This window comes from Sarcophilus harrisii, chromosome 3 (genome assembly GCF_902635505.1).
Source record: "Sarcophilus harrisii chromosome 3, mSarHar1.11, whole genome shotgun sequence".
In the NCBI taxonomy this organism is placed as follows: Eukaryota; Metazoa; Chordata; class Mammalia; order Dasyuromorphia; family Dasyuridae; genus Sarcophilus; species Sarcophilus harrisii.
Window position 1 is genome coordinate 404689988 of NC_045428.1, and position 26957 is coordinate 404716944.

General features: G+C 33.3%; 1 protein-coding gene across 1 annotated transcript; it reads right to left on the reverse strand.

Annotated features, from left to right (window-relative positions):
* Positions 1–9387: 9387 nt before the first annotated feature.
* Positions 9388–23658, reverse strand: G6PC2 (glucose-6-phosphatase catalytic subunit 2). The gene is given in 7 exon segments (XM_003763943.1): positions 9388–9611; positions 9614–9880; positions 12229–12344; positions 15402–15528; positions 22512–22621; positions 23437–23570; positions 23572–23658. Coding segments are annotated over 7 exon segments (1065 nt in total).
* Between the last annotated feature and the right edge of the window lie 3299 nt (positions 23659–26957).

Sequence of the window (26957 nt, forward strand, 5' to 3'; positions counted from 1 at the left end):
AGAGATATCCTACTTCAAAGCATTTCTACATTGGACCTGGATAAAATGGGCCAGTCACTTAATCTCATGGAGCCTCAACTTCCTATTTTACTCATAATATAATGCCAGAGAAACTGAGGCAAGATAGAGATTAGAGAGTTTTTAATATTTTATTTGGATTTCTGAGAGGGAGAGATTGTCTGGGGCCAAAGGATTCATTTTGGTCCCAAGGCTGATGTCTCAAAGCATTCAGCAGCAGCATCTTCAGTAGCAGCTTAAGCATCAGCAAGGAAGGAGATTCTAATCGTTTTTATATATATATGGCTTTAAGCAATCAGGGTAGACAAAGGCAGGGGTGGAGTCAGAACACTGAGAATGAAAATTTCCAAGAAACGAACCAGACCATCAAAATGGTTCTGACAGGTTGAGGGTAGGACCATAAATTCTTACAAATTGGGAGTAAAAGAGGTGTCCAACTAGAGCCAGGAAGTCTGGAACTTAGAGATAGAGATACCAATTTGGTATCTGAGATAGGTATGGTCAGCTACACTCCTAATTATCTCAGTCCTAATGGTCAGGAAGGGAGGTTGCAACCAGGGGGATTGAGGCAGAATAATCCAGAGAAACTGAGGCAGGACAATTTAGGGAAACTGAGGCAGGACAATTTAGGGGAACTAAGGCCGGACAAGCACAGGGAACTGTGGCACAATAATAAAAGGAAAATATTGTACAAAACCGCTTCTGGGTCCCCTCCCCAGTTCCTCTCCCCCAAAATAATCATTTGAGCCTAACTTCCTGAGAGGATGTGTCTAGGATTAGCTAAATAGTAAAGATTAAAAAAAAAAAAAACAAAACTATAAATGTCATAAAGACCACAAGGACATTATATGTCATAGGATGATATAAAGTAGAGTTTTTGTTGCCTTTTTTTTTTTTTTTTTTTTTTTGGCAATTTATTTGGAACTGGAATGTCTCAAGAAAACCCTAACATCTCCATGTACCAATTTTTCCTTAGATAAAGAACAGATACAAATTGTTGCAATATGTTTAAAAAAATCAGTGCATAAGGTTAATAAGCAGTTGTAGACTCTGTGGGAGCTCCCGTGAGTCCCAAATAATTTATTAAGTCAATAATGGAATATTCTTTTTAAAATATATGTAATAATAACTAACAACTTTAAAAGTAACCCCAAAGTCTAAATTGTATTCTTTCAGCTTTTAAAGTATAGAAAAAAAAACAAAAAACAGTGAAGGAAATGAGACTTGGAAGAGTCATTCCTAAATGGACCTAGGTGTGAAAGCAAAAAACATGAAGCCCTAAAATAAGGGTTCTTAACCACATCTTTGAAGTTAAAAGAAAATTTAGATTATTTCAATAAAAATTGCTTTCCTAGTAGTCCTTTGTATTTTATTTTACAAACTTAAAATATTATTGTGAGAAAGATTCCCATAGACTTCACTGAACTGCCAAAGGGATGCTTTGCACAAAAACAAATTAGAAGCCTCTATCTTACAACTTTCTATTTAACCTGAAAATCTTTCAGTGAGTATTTAACTACATTTCTCCCCAGTACCATATACTATCTCTTCTAATCATGCAGAACAGAAACTTTTAGAAGAAAGGAGTATTTAATTGGGGATCAATAATGACAATGGTAGATGGATGTAATAAGAAACTATAGTATAGCAGTAAGAGCCTTTCCTCAATCGATCACCTTCAATTCTTTTTTATATACCTTGCTCATATTCAGTTGTTTGCATGTTGCATTTCCCACTAGACTGTGTGTTATCAAGAATATCTTTGGCTTTTGTTTACATCCTCAGCACTTAGCTCAGTGCCTGGTATATAGTTGCTACTTAATAAATGCTTAATGACTGAATGAATACGAGCTGGGTTCAAATCCTACTTGAACAACTCTATGTATCTTGGGCTGCTTTGCCTCACTAGATCTCAGTAACCTTTTGTTTCGGCTTTGTCCATGACCCCATTTGATGTTTTCCTGGAAAAAATACTGGTGTGGCTCAGTTGGTTATAGAAATCTGTGTTATCCTACTGAATAGTAGGAGAAAAATGGGATGGGGGTGTTTGGTGGAAGGGAAGATTGATTGGGGGAGGGTTTAGTCAGAAGCAAAAACTTTTAAGCAAAAAACTTGGACAGAGTGAAAGGAGAGAGAGTGTAGAATAAACAGGGGGAAGACAGCAAGGGTAATTATGAAAAAATTTGAAGCAAGTTTCTCTGAGAAAGCTGTCATTTCTCAAACTTTTAGAGAACTTGAGTCAAATTTGCAAAAAAGCCATTTTCAATTGATAAGTGATCAAAAGATAAGAACAGTTTTCAGAAGAAATAATCATAGCTATCTATAGCCATATATGAAAAAAAAAATTACTCTAACTCAATAATGATTTGGAGAAATGCAAATTGAAAAAAATCTGAGATACTATAATATACCCATTGGATTGGATAAAAGAACAGAAAAGGAAAGTGAGAAAAGTTGGAGGAGTTGTGGGGAAAATGCATTGTTGGTGAACTCAAATGATTCCAGAGCTATGGCCAAAAGGCGATCAAAACCTAGCAATACCACTATTGAGTCTCTGTTTCAGAAGAGATACAAAATAAAGAGAAAAAGGACCTATATGTACCAAAAAATATTTATAGCAGCTCTTTTCTTGAGGGCAAAGAATTAGAAATTGAGGGGATATCCATTAGTTGGGGAATGACTGAATAAATTGTTACATGTAATTGCAATAGAATACTATTGTGCTATAAGAAATGATGAGTTGCAGTAATGCAGTGATCCAAAACAATTCCAATAGACTTGGGATAGCAAATATCATCTGCATCCAGAGGGAGAATTATGAAGACTGAATGTGGTTTGAAGCACACTATTTTCACTTTTTTTTGTTGTTTTTTTTTTCTCGTGATTTTTACTTTTTCTGATTTTTCTTTTATAACATGACTAATATGGAAATATGGTTTAAATAATTGTACAATGTATAACCTATGTCAGATCGCTTGATATTTGGGGGAGGTTGAAGATAAGAAAGGAAAGGAAGAAAAAAATTGGAATTCAGACTCTTACAAAAACAAATGTCAAAAACTATCTTTACATGTAACTGGAAAAATAAAATAGTAGTGAAAATTTTAAAATAAGAAATGATGAGCAGGATGCTCTCAGAAAACCTGGAAAAACTTCCATGACCTGTTGCAAAGTGAATTGTACTATATACAAAATAATAGCAATATTATAAGATGATCAGCTGTAAATGAAATAATTATTCCTAGCAATAATGATCCAATATAACTCTGAGGGAATTATGAAAAATTCTGACCACACCTAGATAAAAAACTAATAGACTCTGAATGCAGATCACAGTATATTTTTTTCATTTATTTTATTTTTTCCTATGTTTTTCCCCTTTTGATTTTTTTCTTTCATAACTGTGACTAATATGGAAATATGTTTTACATGATAGCACATACATAAACTAGATCAAACTGCCCTGTCTTCTTTGGGACAGAGGAGAGAAGGGAAGGAGGGAGAAAGAAAAATTTGAAACTCAAAATATTGTAAAAACAAAATCTAACATTTTTTTGTATCTGGGAGAAAAATAATAAAAATACTGTATTTTTTAAAAATACTCATGGTGTTTCCCACTTACTTCTGCAATTCATTTTACAAATGAGGAAACTAAGGCAAAGAAGGTTAAGTGACTTACTCAGTGTCACAGAACTATTAAGTGTATGAGGTAAGATTTACACTCATTAAGATGAGTCGTCCTGATTCCAAGCCTAAACTCATTTGTAAAATTAATTCTCTACCCTGGTTCTCTTGGGACTGGCTCTGACTTCTTTCTGGGCTGTGGGCCATGAGTTTCCTATTATAACTAACTCATTATATAGCATGTCTCAAAAGTCTTCATGTAGTTTTAAGCATTAGCTTTATCTATAAATTTATATATGAATTCATGTTCCCTGAAGTGGTTGATTCCTTCTGTGGCACTAACACTGGATAATTTGTGTGGAAGCCAATATTGCAGCATCCTCAGGACCATATCACTTACTAATAAGGCAGAGCACATCAAATGACATGCAATATTGTGTCATTAAATTTGAGTTTACTGATTTGGAATTTATGGTATCTGGAGCAAGACAATGTTTGGGCTAAAGCTTACTTTTGTCTAAAAATAAGCAGTCCAGATAGATAGTTAAAGCTAACTAATGAATTTAATGAGAACAAGTTGAACAAAAGGAGTCCAAGGCAAGTATCATGAATTTGTTCTAAAATCATCTTTTAAAAATAAATTCAGTTGATAAAGGGAAACTCTGTAAGTTCAAGAATCTTTTATGGGGAAAGGAGAAGACCCAGGTTTAAGAGGAGCTTTGGAGAAAGGATGCAGTTTGATGCTTTTTCCAATTATTCTTACTAAGTGCTAAGCTCAGTTGTTTCTATCTGTTAAAGTTATTCTGTCAGTGTCCACTAAATATAGATTTCCTGAATTTGAGTCAAAGATTCAGTTCCCTGACCTAGTTTAAGCTATGATAACTGAAAAAGATTGAGAGTGGGATGAGGGTGTTAAAATAGTTAATAAAAGGATCTATTTACAAACAAATGTTTTCAAAAAACATTATTTACATATAATTCTTATATAAATTGTACACCAATATTTCTATTTAATCTAAGGTTATCTATCAGACAATGTTTAATTTTGTTGTCATACTTTGAATAGTAGGAGATATAAGAAAATAATAAAGCTGCTTTGAAAATGTAATTTAATTTAGACAGATCTTCTTGGCTAGGGTAAATTGATAACCAAAGGTCCTAATGAATTTGGACTATGATATAATACAGTAACTTTTTTTTCACAAAGGAAAGTTTAGTAGAAATTAAATAAAATTTACAAAATGATTAGAACATGAAAATAATATTCATTCTGCCAGTATTTCTTGATTTGTAAGAAGGCAGAGTAACAGAATTGTGGATGGAGAGAAAGATCAGAGTATAGGTTGTCCCTATTGGAGAAATGCTGAAGGGACAAGTATGAAAGAGAGCTATATAAATGGAGAGGGAAATGAGTTTTCTTTAAAGATCAACCTGCTTAAAAATCTGTGAGTTATTAGGACTATAGTATGGTTTTGTAGGCAATATGAGACTATGTAAGTTTGGATTTGAGAAAATGTTGATTCTCTGTACACAAAGAGCCACAAGTATGAACCAGAAGGGTTGACTCCTTTCTTAAAAGGATGGTAAATGTTTGCATTTCCATCATGGATAGCCATAGCTATCTATCTCAATTATTTTGTTTGATTCACTCTCTACTTGCTATGTAGAGATGGTGACAGAATATTCATAGCAAGAAATTCACTTCCTCTCTTCTGTCAGCCAACAATGTAAATGGATAGATTGTACAGCTAAAATTGATGCTCCCTTTGGCAAGCCCATTTTCTGGACATCTTTGCATCTTCACAAACAGCCCCAAAGCTTTTAGTTATGATTTGAAGCAAAGTGACTCTGCCATTCATGCTTTATTCTCTTTTCAGTGGTGTGTTTCAGAAAATCTTATTCAAGTTTTTGATGGGGAAAAAGATGACACATTTTGAGCCAAAGAAAAACTGCCCTTCCATCTCAGATATCTTATATGAAAGACTCAGTGCTGTTTCAGTAAAAAGTTCAGAAAATTCCCCCTTCAGAATAGAAGGTAATTGTCTCTGCCCTTTTAGAACAGTCTCTTCGGCATTACCAAAAGTCACAGCTGGGATCGCCATCATATGTAGCAAAGACAAGTATAGTAATTAGTTCCCATTTTTGACCAATCCTTTCCCTAAGCTGACATAAACTGCAATTTTATGTGACAGAGCAGAAACTTGGGGACTTTCAGTTCTTAAAATTTGATCTTGTGATGTTTTTGAGTCTGACAGGTCCTTCTTGAAGCTGCTGATGATTTTATACACTTTCAGTTAGCAATTTTCTGCAATCAGTCTCATACTTCTAGCACAAGAAACCACTAATGACAGCTACCACATAAGTAAATGACATGTGTAAGTATACCTCAACAACTTAAATATCTCTTCTGGGTAGGATGTACTTTGTCAAAAGTAACTATCATTTTCAGCACCAAGATAGTCTCAGATAATTCATCTAGAAAAATGGCACTTCAAGGTCTGGAAATAAAAAAAAAAAAAAAAAAAAAAGAACTCAACTAGGGAGACTCAGGTCCTATGCTGCCCACTCACTTGGGGTAAGCTTTGCTTAGGCTCTTCATCTGTGAAAAGTAAGATGCTTCCCCCAATCTAGTTCAAATGAAAAGAACAAGGAGATAGGGAGAATTATATCAGTATGCTTTGAATTTCTTTTAAGGAATTGTATGACATCATCATCATCATGTTTATATATTATTTTGAGGTTTGCAAATTTTACATATATAATTTCATTTGTTCAGAAATCTGAGGACATACTTGTATCCCAAACTACTAAATATTGTTATCATCATACATTTTAATTCTTATATCAAGGCCCCTCTTAGAACAAAACCTGGGTCATGTCACTTAGAAACATTGAAGATCTAGTTGCTGATTTCATAAAAATTAACTTTTGTAATTTAAGGCACAAGAACTCCAAAAATGCAGTGCTTCATTGGACAGCTTATAAATGTCACTACTTTTGTGTTTTGATGTATCAAAAGGGCTCCTGTTTAACATCTTTTAAGACTTCTGAACCAACCTACTCCTCAAAAAGAAGAGTCTCCATTCTCCTTGCTTTAGATTAGCACCTTTCTTTGTGTTTATTTTAAAGATTTATAATTAATTGGACAGAATCTCAAGTAACTTGCCTAGGTTATCATTTCTTGAAGGCTCATCATTTTGACATTCTTCATCTGTACAGAGATAAATTTTGAATAATTTATATTTAAGTTAGAGGTAAGGCAAGTCAGCTAAATTCAGCTTACCTCTGACAACTAAACTGGAATGAGCTGAGTCTTTTCCATTATCCTTGAAAACAGAAGTTTTCTCCAAGAATGTAAAGAACAGTTTCTCAGCCACCAAGGCAGTTTCAGTAGCAGAGAAAGCTTGTTATCATCTGGGTCACTCCAGGCAGTGCCAACTGTATCAAATAGTGACAACCATTTGGGGGACTAAAGCTGTGGCTAGGGGTCGGAGCTGTTAAAGATTGAATAGACAACAGCATTATGTAAAGGAAGAATATTAACTCTGGAGACAGAGGATCTACCATCTCTGACACTTATTACCTGTATAACTTTGTACAAGTAAGTGTCTTCACTTTACTGAGCTGTTAAATGAGAAGATTGAACAAGATGGATTCTGAAGTCCCTTTCTGGTCTAGATCAATGAGCTTGTGTGACCCTGTAATCCTATAACTTGATGTAGAAAGTAAGCTATCAATTTAAGCTGTTTTAATACTATTTAGTCTGAAAAACACCATTTAAAGTAAGAGAATTTATAGGTGGAAAAACTTATAAGTGAACAGGACTGATTATGACCCTGTGGTTGCAAATGCAAAAATCAGCACCTCTTCTGAAGCTAGAGACTCAGTTCTCATTTAGAAACTCTTCAGGCTACAAATTAAATACTGAAAAAAAAAGTACTATTAGCTACCCACACTTCCTTTGCTCGGGCACAGTCCTAAATGTTAAATGGCCTTTACAGGATTCATTGCCAAAGGTGGTGCAATAAGACAAATGTCTTTCCATCTTTGAAAATGACTTCCCATATGAACAGCATTAGAATAGATAGAGCTAGCAAGCTAACTAGCTGTCACAATGGGAATTGCAATTCTTAGACAATTTTTTTTTTCATGAGAAATGACCTCAAAACAAAAACTATATAGTACAAAAGGAATTATGCTGAATTTGAAGTTAGATGATCTGTGTTAGGATCCTGTCTCTTCCATTTATTACCTGTGTGACCTTGAGCAAGTTAATTTTCTCTGGGTCTTATTTTCCTCATTTGAAAAATAAAAGCAAATGAGTAGGCTAGAATGCTTTCTCTCTCTCTCTCTCTCTTTCTCTCTCTTTCTGTCATTTTCTAAGTATCCTTTTAATTAGACATCTACAATCCGTTTTTCAGATTCCTTTTTTCTTTACCTCCTGGCTTCTTGCTTTGGTTGTTAATCACCTAGGTTTTTCTGTCTTTGAAAAGTAAATCTATTACATAGATCCTTGAAAGGCATTGGCATTTGAAATATACTTGCAGGAGAATCAGTAATAACCTTAATTGGTCATCTTCACCATTTTGTAGTGATGTTGTTCTCAACTGACACAACATCTATTTGATATGTTACCAACAAAAATATATGATTAATTTTTCATCATTTTAAATAATTAATTAATTAGGTCATTAAAATGAGCAGATTGTGGCATTTTTATACATCAGAGCTAACTCTGAACAATTGCCCTGGGAGCAGGATGAGTTGTATGGAGACAAAAGAGTTAATCATCTCAAGGTTCATAAGTATTGATTAACTTAATTCATTTAAAAAGAAAAAAAATTTGGAAATTCTCAGGAAAGCATACAACAATATTGTTAATGATAAGTTTCACAGTATTTAGATTTTTATCATAGTGAAGAATAAAGATTAATGTAGATTTTGATCATAGTGCAGAATAAAGATTAATGTAGCCTCAGCTAGGTTTATTTTTGGTTCCACTGAGCTGGGGTGAAACCTTGAAGAATATAATTCACCTGTCTTTTGTTAGAATGAGATAAAAATACTGAATTCCTATCTAATTTCCAAGGTCTTGTAGTCAATAACTCTAGGATAAAACACTTCAATAACCTATGGAAAGAAACCTTTTTTTTTTTAGCAACACTTTTCCAAAAAGTAAGTTGATTTCATATTTAATTTAAAGATGCCTAGCCCTGCATAATTATGACATGTAACATTGAGAAAAGATAAAAAGACTAAGACACCTACCCCTCATGCTTTTCCTTTCCCCCAAAATGTTTGCATATCTGTCATTGTTTTATATAAATGTCTTGCAGAGTGGGTAACTTGCTCAGAATAATGTCAACGTATGGCTCAATCAGGATTCAACGCTTTAAGTTCATTTAAGATGTAACTGATTTAACTACTATCAAAATGTCTTCAAAAGAAAGTAGTGGAGTAGTTCCCTCAATTTTGAAAGAACAAAAGGCAACAAAACATGGAATTATGAGTAGATATATGAGTACATCCCCAGACTAGGAGTTGGAATTGGCTTTAGATTCTGGCTTTGCTTCTGAATAGCTGGATGATCCTGAAAAGTCACTTAACCTCCTTAGTTCTCAATTTCCTCATCTGTAAAATAAAACTAGACAGCTGATCATTCAAGTTTATAATTGTGATTCTGCAGGAGGGTCAAGGGACTTCTATGTGAAGGGAACATAACTGTTCCCCCTTATCCCAATATATCTAATAAATCTTCTTTCCCCTTGGCCTCATTAACACATATATGCAGTAAGGAATCACAGCAACCGCAGCCAATGGAATGGATGCACTTTTACAGAAAGATAAGACGTAAAACAAATATTCAGCATGTGTTGGGATCTTAACAAAGTTGTATAGCTGCAGGAGGGTCAGTGAAGTCATCATGCAAAGCAATTTGAAATTCAGCTTGTAACTGTCCTTCCCTCCAAAGAATTGATTGCAAAACCCAATCCAAAGAGAAACCCCAGGTTTCTCACCAGGCCAGCAAATGGAGTTGTATCAATGTGGATCCAGTCTGGATTGGCACACTATTTCTTGGCTTTGGGGACAGACCACAGGAGATCAATGTCAAGAAGTTTAAGGAAAAGGTAAAAGCCAAGGGCAAAAAGAAACAGAAAAATATTGGTCTTGATATATGTTCCCAAACTTGCTGTTTGGATTCCAGGTGTATGTTCAAATACTTCTGCCACAAGCACATCTACAAATCAAACACAGAAATTTTAAGTGAGTTTACTTTCTTCTTAGTCAGAAATGTCTATTAAGCACCTATCATGTGCCAGGTATTCTATTAAGTACCGGGGATCCAAAAACTTAACCAGAAATTATGTTTTTGGAGAAACAGTATGTCCTTGTGGAACAACTACTAAACTTAACCAAAAAATGTACTGTATTCTTATAGTAAAAATCTAAACCACCTGAAGAGAGAGACAATTTTTCATTTTTTTGCTTTTGGATTCTTCATCACCTAGTGCAAAGGGATAACTAGGTGGTGCATTAGATAAAGGCCTGGAACAAGGAAGACATTTTTGTTCATGAATCCAAATACTGCCTCAGATATGTAATTGCTATGTGATCCTGGGCAAGTCACTTAACTGTTTTTCCTTAGTTTCATCATCTGTAAAATGAACTGGAGAAGGAAGTGGCAAACTACCCCAGCATCTTTGCCAAGAAAACCCCAAAGGGGGTTATGAGTCACATGACTTAAATGACTAAATGACCAGCAAAATGCTTTGTGCATAGTAGGCACTAATAAATGCTTTTTGAATAAAATTGTATTGGATGAGTAGGGTTAAGTACAAGCTCTGCCATTTATTAGTTCTTTGACCCTGGGAGAATTACTCAACCTCTTGGGGTCCCAATTCCCATATCTGCACAATGAAGAACTTGGAACAGATGCTCACTAAGGTCCCTTCCTAACATGCGGTTCATTCCATGGCTGCTTTTAAGAAAGAAGTAGTTCCTCCAAATTAGGTCTAGGGTCATCATTCTGTGCATGTTTTTTTTTCATCTGCAAAAGTGAGGAGGTTAAACCAGATGATTTCTCAGGTCCTTTCCAGTTATAATAGTTTATTAGTCTATGATTTATGGCCTTTGAGTATGTCTCCTACTTATTCCCAAAACTATTTCCTAAATAATAGCCATCACAATTTCTAAACCCAACAATATGTTTGCCTTTCTGGAACCCCCAATATTAACCCAGATTTTACATTCCTTCAAAGTCAACAACCCTCTAATTGTAAGCAGAACACTTAATTTGTATTGACAAATAATTTTTTGGGGGTCTATATCCATGGTTTCATCACTTTAGGAAACTTTAAGTATAAAAATTCTCCAATGATGATGATATTATTAAGTGCTGAGATGTGTCTGACTCTATGACAACATTTGGACTTTTTTTTTGGCAGAGAGTAGTTTACTATTTCTTTCTCCACTTCCTTTTACAGGTGAAGAAATTGGGGGAAACAGGGTTAGGTAACTTGTCTAGGGACACATAGCTAGTAAATCTCTAAGGCTGGATTTGAACTAAGGAAAATGAGTCTTTTGGGTTCCAAGTCCAGTGCTCTATCCATTGAATAATTTAGGTGCTGATGTTTATCTAATGCTTTAAGGTTTTCAGAACACTTCATGTATTATTATCTCATTTGAGTCTTACAACAATCTGTGAGATAGATGCTGTTATTATGTATTATCCTATTTTACAGATGAGCAAATCAAAGCTGTGACAGATAAATTGATTTATGTATGATTATACAGATATATGCTTTTGCAAGTGTAACAGGGCAGGTTCAACACAGGTCTTTTTGGCAAGTGAAGGACACTTTTTAGGGAGGAAGTGAGGCAGAATTCAAAGCCGGGTTTCTCTGGCCCTCAGTCTAGCATACAATCTTCTATGCCATTCTGCTTCTCTTGATACAGACTGATATCTTATCTGTTACTTACAGTCTTAAGAGTGTTGCATAGAATGCAGAAAAGTAAGTTACTTGCCTATAACATGTATCAGAGGCAGGATTTGATTCCAAATATTCCTGACTCCAAGGTGGTCCTTCTTTCTAGTATTCCACAGCAAAGATAAATTTTATCTCAAATAACATATGTCATTAAATTACTGAGGATTTGAAGAGCACAGAATGTTATCTTTAACTCTTAGGAGCTACATGACAAATTGTAGTTTCTGAAATAATGGGCACCTGCTCAATGAAACCCATCCACACATGGATGAGTGTGCACAGATGACTCCATCACTGAATGACAGGGAGTGCATTCAGGTAGCCATATTTAATTTTACCCTGAGTCCAAACATTGAAAACCCAAATTAAAGCAATAGTTTGTACAAGTATTTAAATTAGAAAATCAAAAATGTATTTCTTCATTTCTTCTTCATATTCTATGATATTATGTTACACATGATCAGCAACAGTAGCTTAGAGAAAGAAACATAAATTCCAAATATTCCCGTTAGTCCCAGCAAAAATCTGATAACATATAGCCAAAAAATGAGGCTAAGACTTTAAAATCAGAAGAATTAAGAAAAGTGATCATATTTACCACCAATTACTCCAAGAACAACTTGATGAGGAAAATGTGTTGCTATTAATACTCTGGAGATGCAGACACTGATTTGAATCAACCAAAAAACCCTCCAAAGAAACGACCAGGTAAGTCTGTGATGGAAAGATAAATACCTACATAAAAAAAAATTGTAAGAGGCTATAATGTTTTATTTAAAGTACTTTTCCCATGTGCTTTGTAGGATTTGAAAAGCTTAACAGTTACTGCAGGTTGCTATATGAAACACAAGTAGGGTATCTTCATGTAATAATAATAATGTCATTGTCATATTTATTATTAGCATTACATCTATTATATCATAATAATAATTATTAGCATTTATATAGTGCTTTAAACTTTGCAAAGAGCTCTAAAATATGACCTCATTTTATTTTCACAACAACTTTGCTATGATTATCCTTAATTTACAAATAAGAAACTGAGGCAGACAGAAGTTAAATGACTAGCCAAGTTACATATCAAATGAATATCTGAGGCTGGATTTGAACTCAGTCCTGATTAAAGGTCCAGTGCTCCATCCACTGTGTCATCTTGTTTTCTTTAAGTCCTGAAATTTAATAAATGTTATAAATTAAAGCTAACTTAGACATTATAATATTGTTATTGATTGGAGAGAGTGGTACATGGGAAATAGTACAAGACATTAACTTTTTCTCTGAATAGTCAAGAACTAGTCAACGAACATGAACATGAATAGACTTCAAGAGATAGTGAAGGACAGAAGGGCCTAGTAGGCTAAATGGTCCATTAAAATATGACCCAACTGGACAATTGAACCAGAGTCATTCAAATTTTTTGTTTGTTGTTAGATTTGTTTTTGATTGTATTTAGATTAATAATTGATATAAAACTAATAGTTTCACTATAGTTTCTAGTCCTTTTTAAAATAAAGCTTCTAGTTTGTTTTTTTTAAGAAAAAGTTTTAATGAATTAGATTTAATAGAATCTGATACCTCATATTTTGATTTTTAAGATTTAGAGGAAAGGGCCTGGGAAGCTTGAAACTACAATTTTATGGAAGGCAATGTTCAAAACTCTCCCTTTTAAATGATCACACTAGGAAAAGGCAGTCATTTCTTTAAAATATCTCCAAATGTTACTCCAAATGAGCATCTTTGGTTTTTCAGAATGATGTTTATATAGCCTCAGGTCACAAGTTGCTTCTAGAAAAGGGAAAAACTAGTTATTGGTGAGACTTTTAAAGAAGGAAGCAAGGAAAGAAAGAGAACATGCTATATTAGTACAACTGATGCTTTAACTAGAGACAGAAAAATTGAGGTAAGGGGTGACATAGTCGCTAGAAAAAAGGGCCTGAAGTCAGGAATATCAATTCAAATCTGGTCTCAGACACTAATGTGCTGTGTAATCCTGGAAAAGTAACTTACCCTCTGTATGTCTCAGTTACCTCAGCTGTAAAATGAGAAACATAATGTTATCTAACTCCCAGGGTTACTATAAAGATCAAATCAGATAATATTTGTAAAATCCCTAGCATGTGGCCACTTGAGCTGTTTGAGTTTCCAATTGTAAAATAAGTTATTATGAGGATTGGATGAGGTGGTATATATAAAACTCTAATGAAATATTTAAAATGTCATCTACTATCACCAATGATTTGTAAAAGGGAAATTAGTGGTTCTGATATGTAAGAATTTTATTCAAAGCATTGAAAAGTACAGCAGGAAAAACTATCAAAAGACAAAATATTCTTAGATTTCATCACATTTGCTCAGAGATTCTACAGGAAAAAAAAGTTAATTGAAACCCCAGTTGAATGATATTTTGTAAATGTAAATTATTATTCTTATGGAATTATAACATCTTTCTTGATGTTTTTACACTAACCAAATTATTTAAATATTAACTGCTATGTAGATATCTGTGAACAAGTCAGATGTCATTTTGGAAACTTTGAGGAGATTCTCAGATTAATTATTTGGAAAATTTTGAAATATCAATCAGCAACCATTTATTAAGCACCTACTATGTACCACACACTTGTGTTAATGTTCAGTATTACTCACCAAAGCATATCATCAGGTGGTACTTGGAAATTTTTTATTACCAATAAAATTATTGTAGAATGTTCCAGGGAGGAGGGAGAGAGGGGAAGGAGAGAGTGCCAAATGTGCAGGTGGGAAGGATGATAATAAATAAATAAATTGTTGTAATAGAATACTGCTAAAAATAAATGAATATAAATTATTAGCAATCTCAGGGCTAGCTAATGCATTTAAAAGATTAAGTGAATAAAACACCCCAGGGAGGCTATAATAAGTATTGTAAGGATTATAGAGTGATTTCCTCCCACATGAGAATTAAAGGAACTGAAAATAAAAAAGGAAAAGAAAATACTCTGTCTGACCAAAAGGTATAGGAAAAGTGTCAGAAGTTTAAATTCCAGGCCCCCATCTATGTCAGATAGAATAAACTTCATTTTAAAAAATTATAATATAAAGAGATCACCAGCAAATAAGACTCCAGGGGAAGATTGTTCCCTGCAATGTGTGGACTGCTTGGAGAAAACTCATATTTATGTTTTCAGTCAGATTATATACTGGGAATGATTAAAGATTCTCCCTGAACGTCACTGGTCAGGACTAACCGGAATCAAAATGGATTAAATTTTATTTTGAATGTATTTTTAAACATTTAAAAGATGACATCTGACCTACATTTTGGAGGCTCAAGAAATTACTATTTAAATGTAAAAAAAACCATGAACTAATAAAAGAGGGAGGTATAATTGTATATAAATAGACTCCTTCAGAGAGTATAAAAGTCATTTTCAAACTTCCAGTTTTTCTTGAAGAGGGAATTTGCATGCAAAATAAGTCCTTGAATATTCTTAGAAGAGTTATTTATGGACCACTAAAAATGATAATTATGTGATGGTAACAAAAAGGCATCTAGAACAGGACATTTATCAGTGGAAAATTTCCAACACTCTGTTGAGACAACGGCCATGAGCTAATTAGAGGGTTATCTTAATTCAAAATATAAATCTTCCATTCGTGTTGCTATTTGGGGTTTGAGGAGCCAGAATAAATAAATTTATTTCAACAACTACAAGTACATTGTGCAAGGATAAATGAAAGCAAATGTGCTTTATTCAATAATGTCCAATTCAAATGAAATGTTGAAGAAACTCATCCAAAGATGATCTGTGCAGAGACACTGATGATTTATCTATTTGACCCACAGTGTAGCTCAGTGTAGCTGTTACCATTACATACCAGACACAAGATGATCCCATGGCATGACCTGATAGACATCCTGTAACAATAGTAGTAGATGAATTTAAGAAGTTATAAAGATGTAAAAAAATTTAGAAATGAGCATCAAAATAGTAGGCTGATACCTCGACCAAAAAAAAATATGCCACAATACTCTAAATTATTTTTTTGAAAACTGGGCTGGAGACAAAGTGACCTCCTCCCAAATAGGCCAATGGGGAACAAAGAAATTGTAGGAATTGAACAAACTACTTCAATTTCAAAAAAACCATTATTTTTTCTTAAGATATCCTGATTTTCAACTTAATCAGTTCTGATAAGTATGAATGTTCAAAAATGTTGAAATGTTGGGGGGAAAAAAAGAGCCTATATCTGTAGCAACCTGAATTCAGTGATCTTTCCATTTACTTCAATTAGAGAGAAATCAAAGCACATCCTTTTGGAGGACTAGGATGAGTCCATTTCCATTCAAATGTACAAATAAAATGATGAATAGAAATTACAGGCAATGGACACTTGCAAACAACCTGTGCACACAAATAACTGCCCCTTGTCAGCCCCACATGGGCAGAGTCTTGGCTTTGTTGTCTTGGTAACCACCTGGCTCTTTTAGAGAACTGGGATGTGTAAAAGGGAAAAAAGAAAAGAAACCATGAATAGGAGAACAATTTAGGGGAGACTCTTCCTGGAAACAAGATTTCTGGTGAAGCTCTCTATTCTATGGCTTTCCGGATCCTAAATATCACCCCTTTCCAAGTGTCTAAATATTTTCCTTATAGTTCATCACATTGCTTGTAATGCCACACATCAGTGATTAATGTTTTCTGCCAATCAAGCTCTCTGTCTCTCCCTGGATTCTTCCTCTGCCTCCCTCTCCCTGCATTCCTCCTTGTCTCTGTGTCCATCTCCATCTTTCTCCTTCCCTCCTTTCCTTTCTCTGTCTCTTTGTCTCTCTTTGTCTCTGTCTCTTTCTCTGTCTCTGTCTCTCTGTCTCTCTGTCTCTGTCTCTGTCTCTCTCCTGGGAGAATCACTATGCTCACTAGATTAGTCTAATCATTTTTTTTTTCCTTACTAACACCTAGCTGAGAGCAGCAGTTACAAAGAAAGAATGTGAATTTTGATTGGGTAAAGAAGGAGAAGGGGAAACAAGGAATTGTGGAACACAGGCCATTTTGAGAAAAATTACTGGTTTAGGTAAGAGATCAATGACCATTTGAAACTGTGAAATAATTGAAGATCTAGGAAAGGTCCTCTAAGTGCAGGGGTTCTTAAAGTAGGGTTCATGAATTTGTTTATTTGGTTTTAATTTTGATAACTGTATTTTGATTTCAAAAAAGGTTCTGTTTGTAATCCTATTTAATTTTATAAATTTAAAAATATTATTTTGAGGAGTATATTAGCTTCTCTAGATTGCCAAAGGAATCCATGGCACACACACACACAAAAGTCTAATGACCTTTGAGAGGGAAAAGGAGATAGATGAAGAAAAAGTAAGTTGAAAGTAATAAAGGCAAACTCTACTTCCCTCCCACACCCTGAATTTGGCCTAGTCCTAGTCCTAAAGAAAATAATCCTCTATCTCCTCTTTTGTAAAACTTTCCAATGGAAAAGACAGTTAAAATGATACCAAAATCAAGGAACCAAATCTGATTTGTATTTTTCAAAAACATCCTTGAATTTGAAAAAAAAAAAAAAAAAGTGCAACCAATGTTTAAGTTGTTGATGTTTTTACTAGCTGCTCTTTAAAAACCCAACTATTTCAGTTCTCATCCATCAAGAATGATTGTCACAGTATTTGTATCAGCTAGGCCAAAGAAATAATTAATTGACTCTAAAACCAGTAAAGTCAACACAAATACCCAATTCTCTATAATTCCCATTCCTGAGTTGCAAGAAGAAATAGACAACAAAACTGTAATAGTAGGAGATCTCAACCTTGATTAAATTAGACAAATCAAACCACAAAACAAATAAAGAAAAAATTAAAGAAATGAAATATTAGAAAAAATTAGGTTTTTGGATCTTTGGAGAAAATTGAATGGGAATAGAAGAATATATTTCTTCTCAACAGTTCATAACCTGTTCAAAAATTGACCAAAATTAGGACAAAAAGACCTCAAAATTAAATAAGAAAGCAAAAAAAATGCTTTCTTTTCGATCGATGCAATAAAAACTACATTCCAAAAAGTTAGGGAAATAGACCAAAAGTAATTGGAAACTAAAAACAATCTCATCTTAAAAATGATTGGGTGAAAGCAAATTATAGATACAATTAATAATTTCCTAAGATAATAAAATGAGGACATCATAAAAATTTGGGATCACCAAAGCGGAAATAAAATTTTATATCCTTAGAGGCACTTGAATAAAACAGAAAAGAAAAATTAATGTTGGGCTTGCAACTAAAAAAAACTAAAAAAAAGACCAAAATTAAAACCCCCAATCAAAACTAAATTGGAAATTCTAAAATTAAAGGAAATTAAAAAATATTGAAAGTAAAAAAAATTAACAATTAATAAAACAAATTTTTCTATGAAAAGCCAAAAAATAGATAAGCCTTTTAAATCATTAGAAAAGGAGGAGGAAAATGAAATTAAGTCTTAAAATGAAAAGGAAACTTTCCAATAAAGGGAAAATTAGAGAAATAATAAGGAGTTTTTTGCTCAACTTTATGCCAATATTTGATAACCCAAGTGAAAGGATCACCTCCAAAATACAGACTTGGACTAAAGAGGAAGAAGTAAATTGTTGAATAGTCCCATTTAAAGAAAAGAAATAGAAAGACTTAAACAAACCCTGAAAAATCCCCAGGACCAGATGGATTTTTGTAATTTTCAAACATTTAAAGAACAAATTTCAATGCTATATAAAATTTTTGTAAAATAGGGAAATGAAGGGTCCACAAATTCCTTCTATCCGACATGGTACTGATACCCTAAACCAGGTAGGCTGAAAACAGAGAAAAAAATTATAGACCAATCTCAATAATATTGATGCTAAAATCTTAAATAAGATATTGCAAAAGACTAAGAAAATCATCCAAGATAATACACTATGATCAAGTAGGATTTATAAGGAATCAGGGCTGGTTCAATATTAGAAAACATCAATATAATTGGCCATTTAATTTTAAAAAACCAATATCATCCAATAGATGCAGAAAAAGATTTGTAAAAATCCAACATCCTTCCTATTAAAACTTGAGGTAGGAATAAATGGACTTTTCCTTAAAATAATCAAGCATCTTTTAAAACCTAGTAAGCATCATATTAATAGACAAACTGCAACCATTCCCAAAAGATCTGGAGTGAAACAAGGTTTGCCCACATACCCTTATATTTAATATTGTATTAAAACCTAGCTATAGCAATAAGAGCTGAAAGAATTAAAGGAATAAGTAGGAAGGAAAGCCTTTTCCCAGACATGATGGTATTAAGAACCCCGGATTCTCAAAAAGTTATTAAAATAATCACAACTTTAAAAGTTGCTGGTTATAAAAAAACCCCAAAGTCATCCAATTCTTATATATCACTAAAAAATCCAACAGTCAAATTTTAAAGAAATTCCATTTAAAGTAATATGATAATATAAAATATTTAGGAATCTATTCCAAGGGAAAATCAAACTTTTAAAAAATTAAGACCACTTTTTACACAAATTAAGTCTGATCTAACCAATTGGAAAATATTAAATGCTCTTGGATAGGGCGAAAATATAATAAAGATGAAATATTACCTAAACTAATCTAATTTAGGCTATACAATCAGACCCCAAAAATATTTTAATGACCTAGAAAAAAAAAACAAAGTTCTTGGAAAACAAAAGGTCAAAATTTCAAGGGAATTAAAAAAAAAAATGATGGTGGCAACCAGATCTAAAATTATATTATAAGAGCAGTTCAAAACTATTTTTAAATTGGCTAAGGAATAGATTAGTTGATCATGGAATGATTAGGTTCAAGGAAAAACAGTTACAAAATTTGCAACCTAGTCTTTGAAAACCCAAAATCCCACGGATAGCTTACTTTTGTAAAATTGCTAAAATTGAAATAATAGGCAGAAACTAGGCATTGATCCATACTTAACAACACCAAGATAAGGTCAAAATGGGTTCATGACCTAGGCATAAAGAATGAAAAAAAAATTAGAGGAACATAGGATAGTTTACCTCTCAGACCTGTGGAAGGGAAAGTCTTTATGACAAAGAGAACTAGAATCATTACTGATCACAAAATGAAAATTTCGATTATACAAACTGAAAAGTTTTAAAAAAAAACTAATCAGACAAGATTAGAAGGAAGCAATAAACTGGGAAAAATTTTTTACATCAAGGTTCTATAAAACCCTTTTCCAAAATATAGGAAAATTAACTCTAATTTATAAAAAATCAAGCCATTCTCCAATTGAAAAATGGTCAAAGGATATGAACAGACAATTCTCAGATGAAGAAATTGAAACTATTTTAGTCTTGAAAAGTCTCCAAGTTTATTAATCAAGTAAATTAAAGAAACTCTAAAGATACCTCACATCGATTGGTAAGATGACGGAAAAAAAAATATATTGTTGGAGGGATGTTGGGAAAACTGGGACATTGATTCATTGTTGGTGGAGTTGTGAAAAATCAACCATTTTGGAAATTTTGGATCATGCTCAAAAAGTTTAAACTCATACCCTTTGATCCCGGGTTTACTACTGGGATTATATCCCAAAAGTTATAAAGAAGGAAAGGACCTGTATTTCACGAATTTTGTGGCAGCCCTTTTGAGTGGCTAGAAACTGGAAACTGAATGGATTCCCACAGTTAGAACAAAAAATTGTTATAGAAAATTATGGAAATTACTGTTCTTTAAGAAATAAAAGGATGATTTCGAAGGCCTGGAGAGACTTACACGCGTCTGGAGTAAAATGGAGACCAGAATCTTATATACTTCTTAATATAGATGATGACCATTCTTGGATCAGGCCATCCCCAAGAGATCAACAAACATTTCTAATGGAGCAGTAATAATTTGAATGCATACCCAGAAAAAGAACTCTGGGGAGATGACTAAAAAACCATTACATTGAATTCCCAATCCTATAGTTATACACCCATTTTGATTTCCTTAAAGCAATTGTACAATAATTCAGAGGTTCTTTTTGTACAGCAAAATAAAGTTTTAGTATATTATTGTGTATCAATTTATTTTAAATATTTTAACATCCTTATCCACATTTGGGAGGGGTGGGGGTAAGAGGTGAAAATTGGAACAAGAGGTTTGGCAATTTTAATCTTAAAAGTTACCTTATATATCCTTAAATAAAGGCATTAAATAAAAAAAATTAAAAAAAAAATTGGAACAAGAGGTTTGGATTTTGTAAATTACCCATGTATATATCCTGTAAATAAAAGGCTATTAAAAAAAAAAAAAAAAAAAAAAAAATATATAATTCCCATTCCTTTTTGGGGGAAGACAGCAATGGGGAGGCAAGGTCCAAATCTGTGATCTCATGGTATAGGAAATTCTCAGTTAAGGGAAAATCCCTCTATCAATGCTGATTGGTAACTGTTCTGCAATTTACCATCTTAGAAAGCTTCCTGAAACACAGTGGTCTAATGATTTACCCAGACTACAGGCAGTAAAGTTTAGAAATGGAACTTGTCAGGACTTTCTGACCTTGAGACCATCTCATTTTCCACCATACTTCACTATTCTATTTTATTCCAGCTTAGTATATCCAATAGCATTAATTTTGTGTAACATTACACATATACACCCCCCACACACAAATATATAGACATATATATATTTATATATATATATATATATATATATATTGTGGCAAATTAATTATATCATAATTCTATAACAATAATAATATAACTTTATCTTTTCTTTTTACTACTTTCCTTCAAAAAAATAAACAAAATGAATCATTTTGTAAACAGAAACTCAACATTCAAGCTAAAGTATTTATATTGAGATTATGGTAGGGTCTTATAAAAAAGAAGTCTATTTGTGCATCAAAATGCATGAAAAGAAAAATGAGAACTTTAAGCAAAAACTGTTCCGAGGTCATATATACTTTCCTGCTAATAGGAATACCAGGAAACCTTTATCATTCCTGTAGGAATACTGTATATGACAGTACATTCTCTATCCATTAATGATATTCTCAGAAGACCTATAATGCCTTTGAAAATTGCTTAACAGCATGCACACCAACATTTCTAGAATTACAGTGTAGTTCTGGGAATGAATATTAGTTATTGTTAAAGGATGAATCCACTGCTTGTTGCTGAGTAAATACTCAAATGACAAAATTATTTGGGCATTATTATCATATTTCTTTTTTTTTTTTGCAGTTAATGCAACAGATGTTGATTATTCATAGAAAATCTGTCTTTATACCATAATATCTTTATGACTTACATCACAATATTAAGAATACTTTCCCAGATTATTTTCTTTATTCAATTTAATTCTACAAGAATCAATTAAGCATTTATAATGAGCCAGTTATTATGCTAAACTTCCTACAGTAGCCCCATGATAATTTGTTAGATGATCATTCCACTTATTATCCAATGTAGTACAAGCTATTAGTAAAAGGAAAAGAATACTGGTCTTTGAATCTAAAACTGTTGATTCAAATTCAGATTTTTGCCTCTTATCATGTCGTCTTGAATAAGTCACATCCTCTGAGTCTCAGTTTTTTTCAGTCTGTAAAATGGGGATGATTATATTTGCAATAGCTACCTCATAATATATGCAATAGCTATAAAGAGGTACTTTGTAACTTGTAATGTGTTATATAAATGTGAAGTCATTCATAAATTTATTTATTATTAATGGTTAATAAGGTTCTTCTAATTTAATCTACTCATTTTTTTTAGATGAGGAAATTGGTATATAATGGTGGAAAGACCTAGCCAAAGTAACACTGTGACTTCCTGACAGAATCAGGATTCTAAATTTGGCAATGTAATCATTGCTTTTCTGGCTATCATGTCATTATTCTGAAACTACTAAAAATATCTTACCTGGACCAGTTTCACATGTTGTTGGAAATTGTTAAAGTCATGGACCTGAGTGATTTGTATAGATCTGAGTTTCTTGGACCTACCAATAGGGGTGATGTCCAAATAAAATCCTACAATAAGAAACATTAATAAATGCATGTGTACCATAGACACAGCTTTCATTTCATAGAGCAATTTTTTTTTCCTCAAATAAAATGTCCCCAAGAAAGAGATAGCCAACCAAACAAAAGTATAGAGCATTTGAAGAAATCTTGAGTTCTAGCATATCTCTTACCATACTGACAAGGGTAAATCAGTCATTTCGGTTTTCATCACCACTTGTAACATTAACCACACAATGAGCTTAGTTTCCTTACTTAATTACACTCTCATCTTTAGGAGGCAATATTTATTTTGAGGGCTAGTCCTATGATTTCTTTACCATAGAAAATTCCCAGTGAGGAAACTCCTACTACCAATATAGATTAGCATCTGCTCTACAGCTTATAGTATTTTTTTTTAATGATTTCTGAGGTATTGAGAAGTTAAGGGACTTGCCGCACCTCACACAGCAAATATGTGTCAGAGGTAGATCCTGAAAATATGTGTTTAGGATATGACTGTGAGTCCCATTATTTATTGGGTGATTATGCAGTGGATACATAAATTATTCTAAAGAATCAATCTTGTTGAAATCATCCACCTGTTAATTAGATAAGGGTCCTTTGATTTTATTACAAAATCAATCAATGTATTTGGGGAAGTGGCTGTTAACTGTGAAACTCCGTGCCCTTATAAGTTCTGTTCTTCTGAACTGAAAGAGTTATGTGACTAATATTCTTCCCAAATTTAAGAATATTGCATGTATTCTGAAACCTTTAAGCTAAACTAAAGTTACAGTCTAAAGAATAATGGATTTTTGAGGAAGAGGAAAAAAAAGCCTTACCATTTAAATATAAGGTTGAACCAGTCCCCAATGACAACTATCCATATTATCATCTTAGTTCCAACTGTCTGATTAAGTTGAAACCATAGTGGGAAATAAACTGAAAATATATAATGAGAATCTCCCACATTGGACCATGAAATTAAGAAAATCATGATAAGCCCAATAGTCTTTCTGCAAATGTTGAATCATAAGAATGCCATTCCAGTGAAGGAAATCCATTCTTAAAAGAAGATAATTCTGGACACAAAGAAATTACAAAATAATGTAATGATTTTCATTGCTTTTATAAGGTACCCAGGTGGCGTGTCTGACTGTGATTACAACATGTGATTCTGCCCATCTGTGGAGGAGGCATGTTGGCCTTTTGCTGGTGAAAAGGTTGTCTATTGATGATTTTAATTGGAGGAAAAGAGGCTCTGAAGTGCATGCTGATCTGCAGCAAGTCATGAGGAAAGTGGGGTTGGGGGATAATGCATGTCTTATGCAACCCTTTTTTTTGTTGTTGTTGCCTGAACAGTTGGACCATGTTTGCTTACATTTTTGCACGGTTCATTTCTCTGAAGGTTGGACATTTGCTTTTCTATGCTTGACTAGAAGAATATGAAAGTCATTACCCTATGTCAATGAGCCCTCAAAACTAGGGATTTTAATTTCAAATAAAATCTGGTTATCAGTTTATTTATTGGTTCTTTGAGGAGGAAAAAAGTAACAATTGTTCAGCTAAAAATGACTAAGGTGTGGAAAAAAGCTTTTGAATTCCAGGTTTTGTGTTTGTTTTAAAAGGAATTTTGTTCTTGTTTTCCAGTCATTTTTCAGTTAGGACTCCATTTGAGGTTTTCTTGGCAAGGATGCTAGAGTACTTTGCTACTTTCTTTTCCAGTTCATTTTTACAGATAAGAAAATTGAGGTAAACTGAGTTAAGTGACTTGTCCAAGGTCACACTGCTGGTAAGTATCTGCTGCTATTGTAAGTGTCTGAGTCCATATCTGAACTCAGAAAGCTGTCTTCTAACTCTAGGTCTGGGGCTCTATCCACTGTACCATCTAGCTGTTTTAAAAGGAAAAATTACTAATATTTGTTCATAGGCAGCAAGGAATAGTGGATCATTCTGGACTTGAAGACCTGGAAATTAAAGGAATATTACTGAATCTCTGTTTCCTTATCTATTAAATGGGCATAACAACTCCTGGGATATCTACCTCACAAATACTGTTGTGGGACTCAGATGAATTAATCCATATTAAACATTTTGCAAACTTTAAATCACTATATTCAATTCAATTAAAAAATATATATTAAAGGCTTAGTACTAGTAAGGCATTGTGCTCAGTGTTGGGGATGCAAAGACAAAAAAGGAAACTGCACAATGTTTTGCACATTAAGTTTAATAAATGCTTCCCCCTTTCCATTCATTTATTTTTGCACTCACAGCAACTTATATTATCTTGTCTGACTATATAAAGGACAATATTTTTTATTGTTACTTCCACCTATGATTTAATCCAATGGGATTGTAAACTTTAAAGTTTAACCATTTAGTTTATCAAATTGCCTGAGGCACAGAAAAATGAACTGACATGCCCCTGGCATAGCTAATATAATCAGAAGCAAAACGTTAACCCCAGTAAAATCTTGATGCCAGGATTGATTCTTTATCCTCTAGGCAGGGTTGGGTCTTTCTGAATGTCATTTACTCTCATCTTTAATGAGACATAAAAGTGGGACAGCAAAGGTTTAGGTCACTAAAGCACCAGTTGGCTGCCATTATTGTTGAGTAATTTTATCAGTGACTTGGAGTCCTAGAGCATGTTCATTAGGTTGGCAGAAAATACAAACAGGTCAGAGTTGATATCACAAAAGATGGGAATAGAATGTAAACTGGAAAAATTAGGGAAATGGGCAGTCAGAACAGTATGTTAAAAAGGGCCTGGCAAGGGCCTCAAAGCAAATATTCACATGTACTAAGTCATGAAGGACTGGGTAAGCAACAGAAAGAAAGGCTGAGGTTTGACTGTGAACCAGAAATGCAATGCTATTATCATATGTTGAGGATGGCAGTGGTTGTGGAGGTGATCACAATCAAAAGTCCCCAAGGAAGGAGACTGATTTACATGACCTCTTAATGATCCTTTCAGATCTCTAATTCCATTAATCTTTTCGCTTTCTACATGGCTCTACACAATTCATTTTTGCCTGCTTCCTTTTGCTTCTTTACAACAAAAAACAAAGCAGCCTTTTAACCTTTCCAAAAACACTTTAGAAGAATCTGAAAATACTTGTTAAAATTAATTTGAAAGCAGCTGAATTTTCTTTTTTTAATTAGAATTTTGTGCTGAACACATTAGTTGCTTAATGCTTTAATATTATATCAAGGACTTAGAGAAGCTCTTCAATTAGGGAAAATATTTATGGAAGTTGGAAAACATCCAACATGAAGGAATGAATGAAAAAAAACTTTATTAAATGCTTACTGTGTCAGTCACTTGCTAAGTGCTGGGTGGGCAAATGCAAAAACCAAGATAGACTTCACTTCCCTCAAGCACTGATGTTGTTGTAGAAGATCACAAGTAATTAATCATGGTGGCTGAAGAAAGATGTTTTGTTCAGGGAAGACACAGGAATGGTCAGTAAAGACACAGGATGATTTCTTTACACAAATGATAAGACTGATTTGATACTTGATCCCAAGAAGTGTGTGTGGAGAAGGGGAAGGCAAGAAATGTTAGCAAGATATGATGAACTCTCACCAATTAGGAACATGGGTCCCAGGGCAGGAACTGGAGTGCCCATCTAGTGCATTGGCAGGGAATGAGTTGTCAGGAATGAGAAAGAGGATAGAAAATTTCCTAGAATTCAAAAAAGGCTTTTATGTCAGGCCTCCCTTCCTCTCTAAGAAGCCTCCCCTGCTTTGTCCAACAGAAAGTTATTTCTCTTTCTTAAAATGTGAATACCTCCTTGTCCGGTCTACTCCCATGTATTTATAATTTAATAATTAGCATTTATCTTACTATATACCAGATCTTACTATATACCAGGCATTGTACTTAAGTGCTCTACAAATATTATTTCATTTGATTTTCACAGTAACCCTACAAGATAGGTGCTATTATTCAACTTATTTTGTAGTTGAGGAAACTGATGTAAATAGCAGTTAAGTGGCTTGCTTAAGGTCACACAAGAGAGATGACTTGAACTCAATTGGTCTTTATGATTCCAGGCCCAGATCTCTATCCACTATATAACTTAGCTGTCCATAAAAATATAATTGTCATCATCTTCCCTTGCATCATTATTTTTGTTTATGTAAATGTATATGTTTGTATTTATATATGTAATTGTATATTACATGTTACATAATTGTATATTACATATATAAATATACAATTATGAATGTGAACATGAATAAAAATTAACATAATTGCACATTATATTATAGTATGTATATTATATTGTATATATGTCTATACACATATATAGACATATATATATATATATATGTATACATATTATTTCTACCA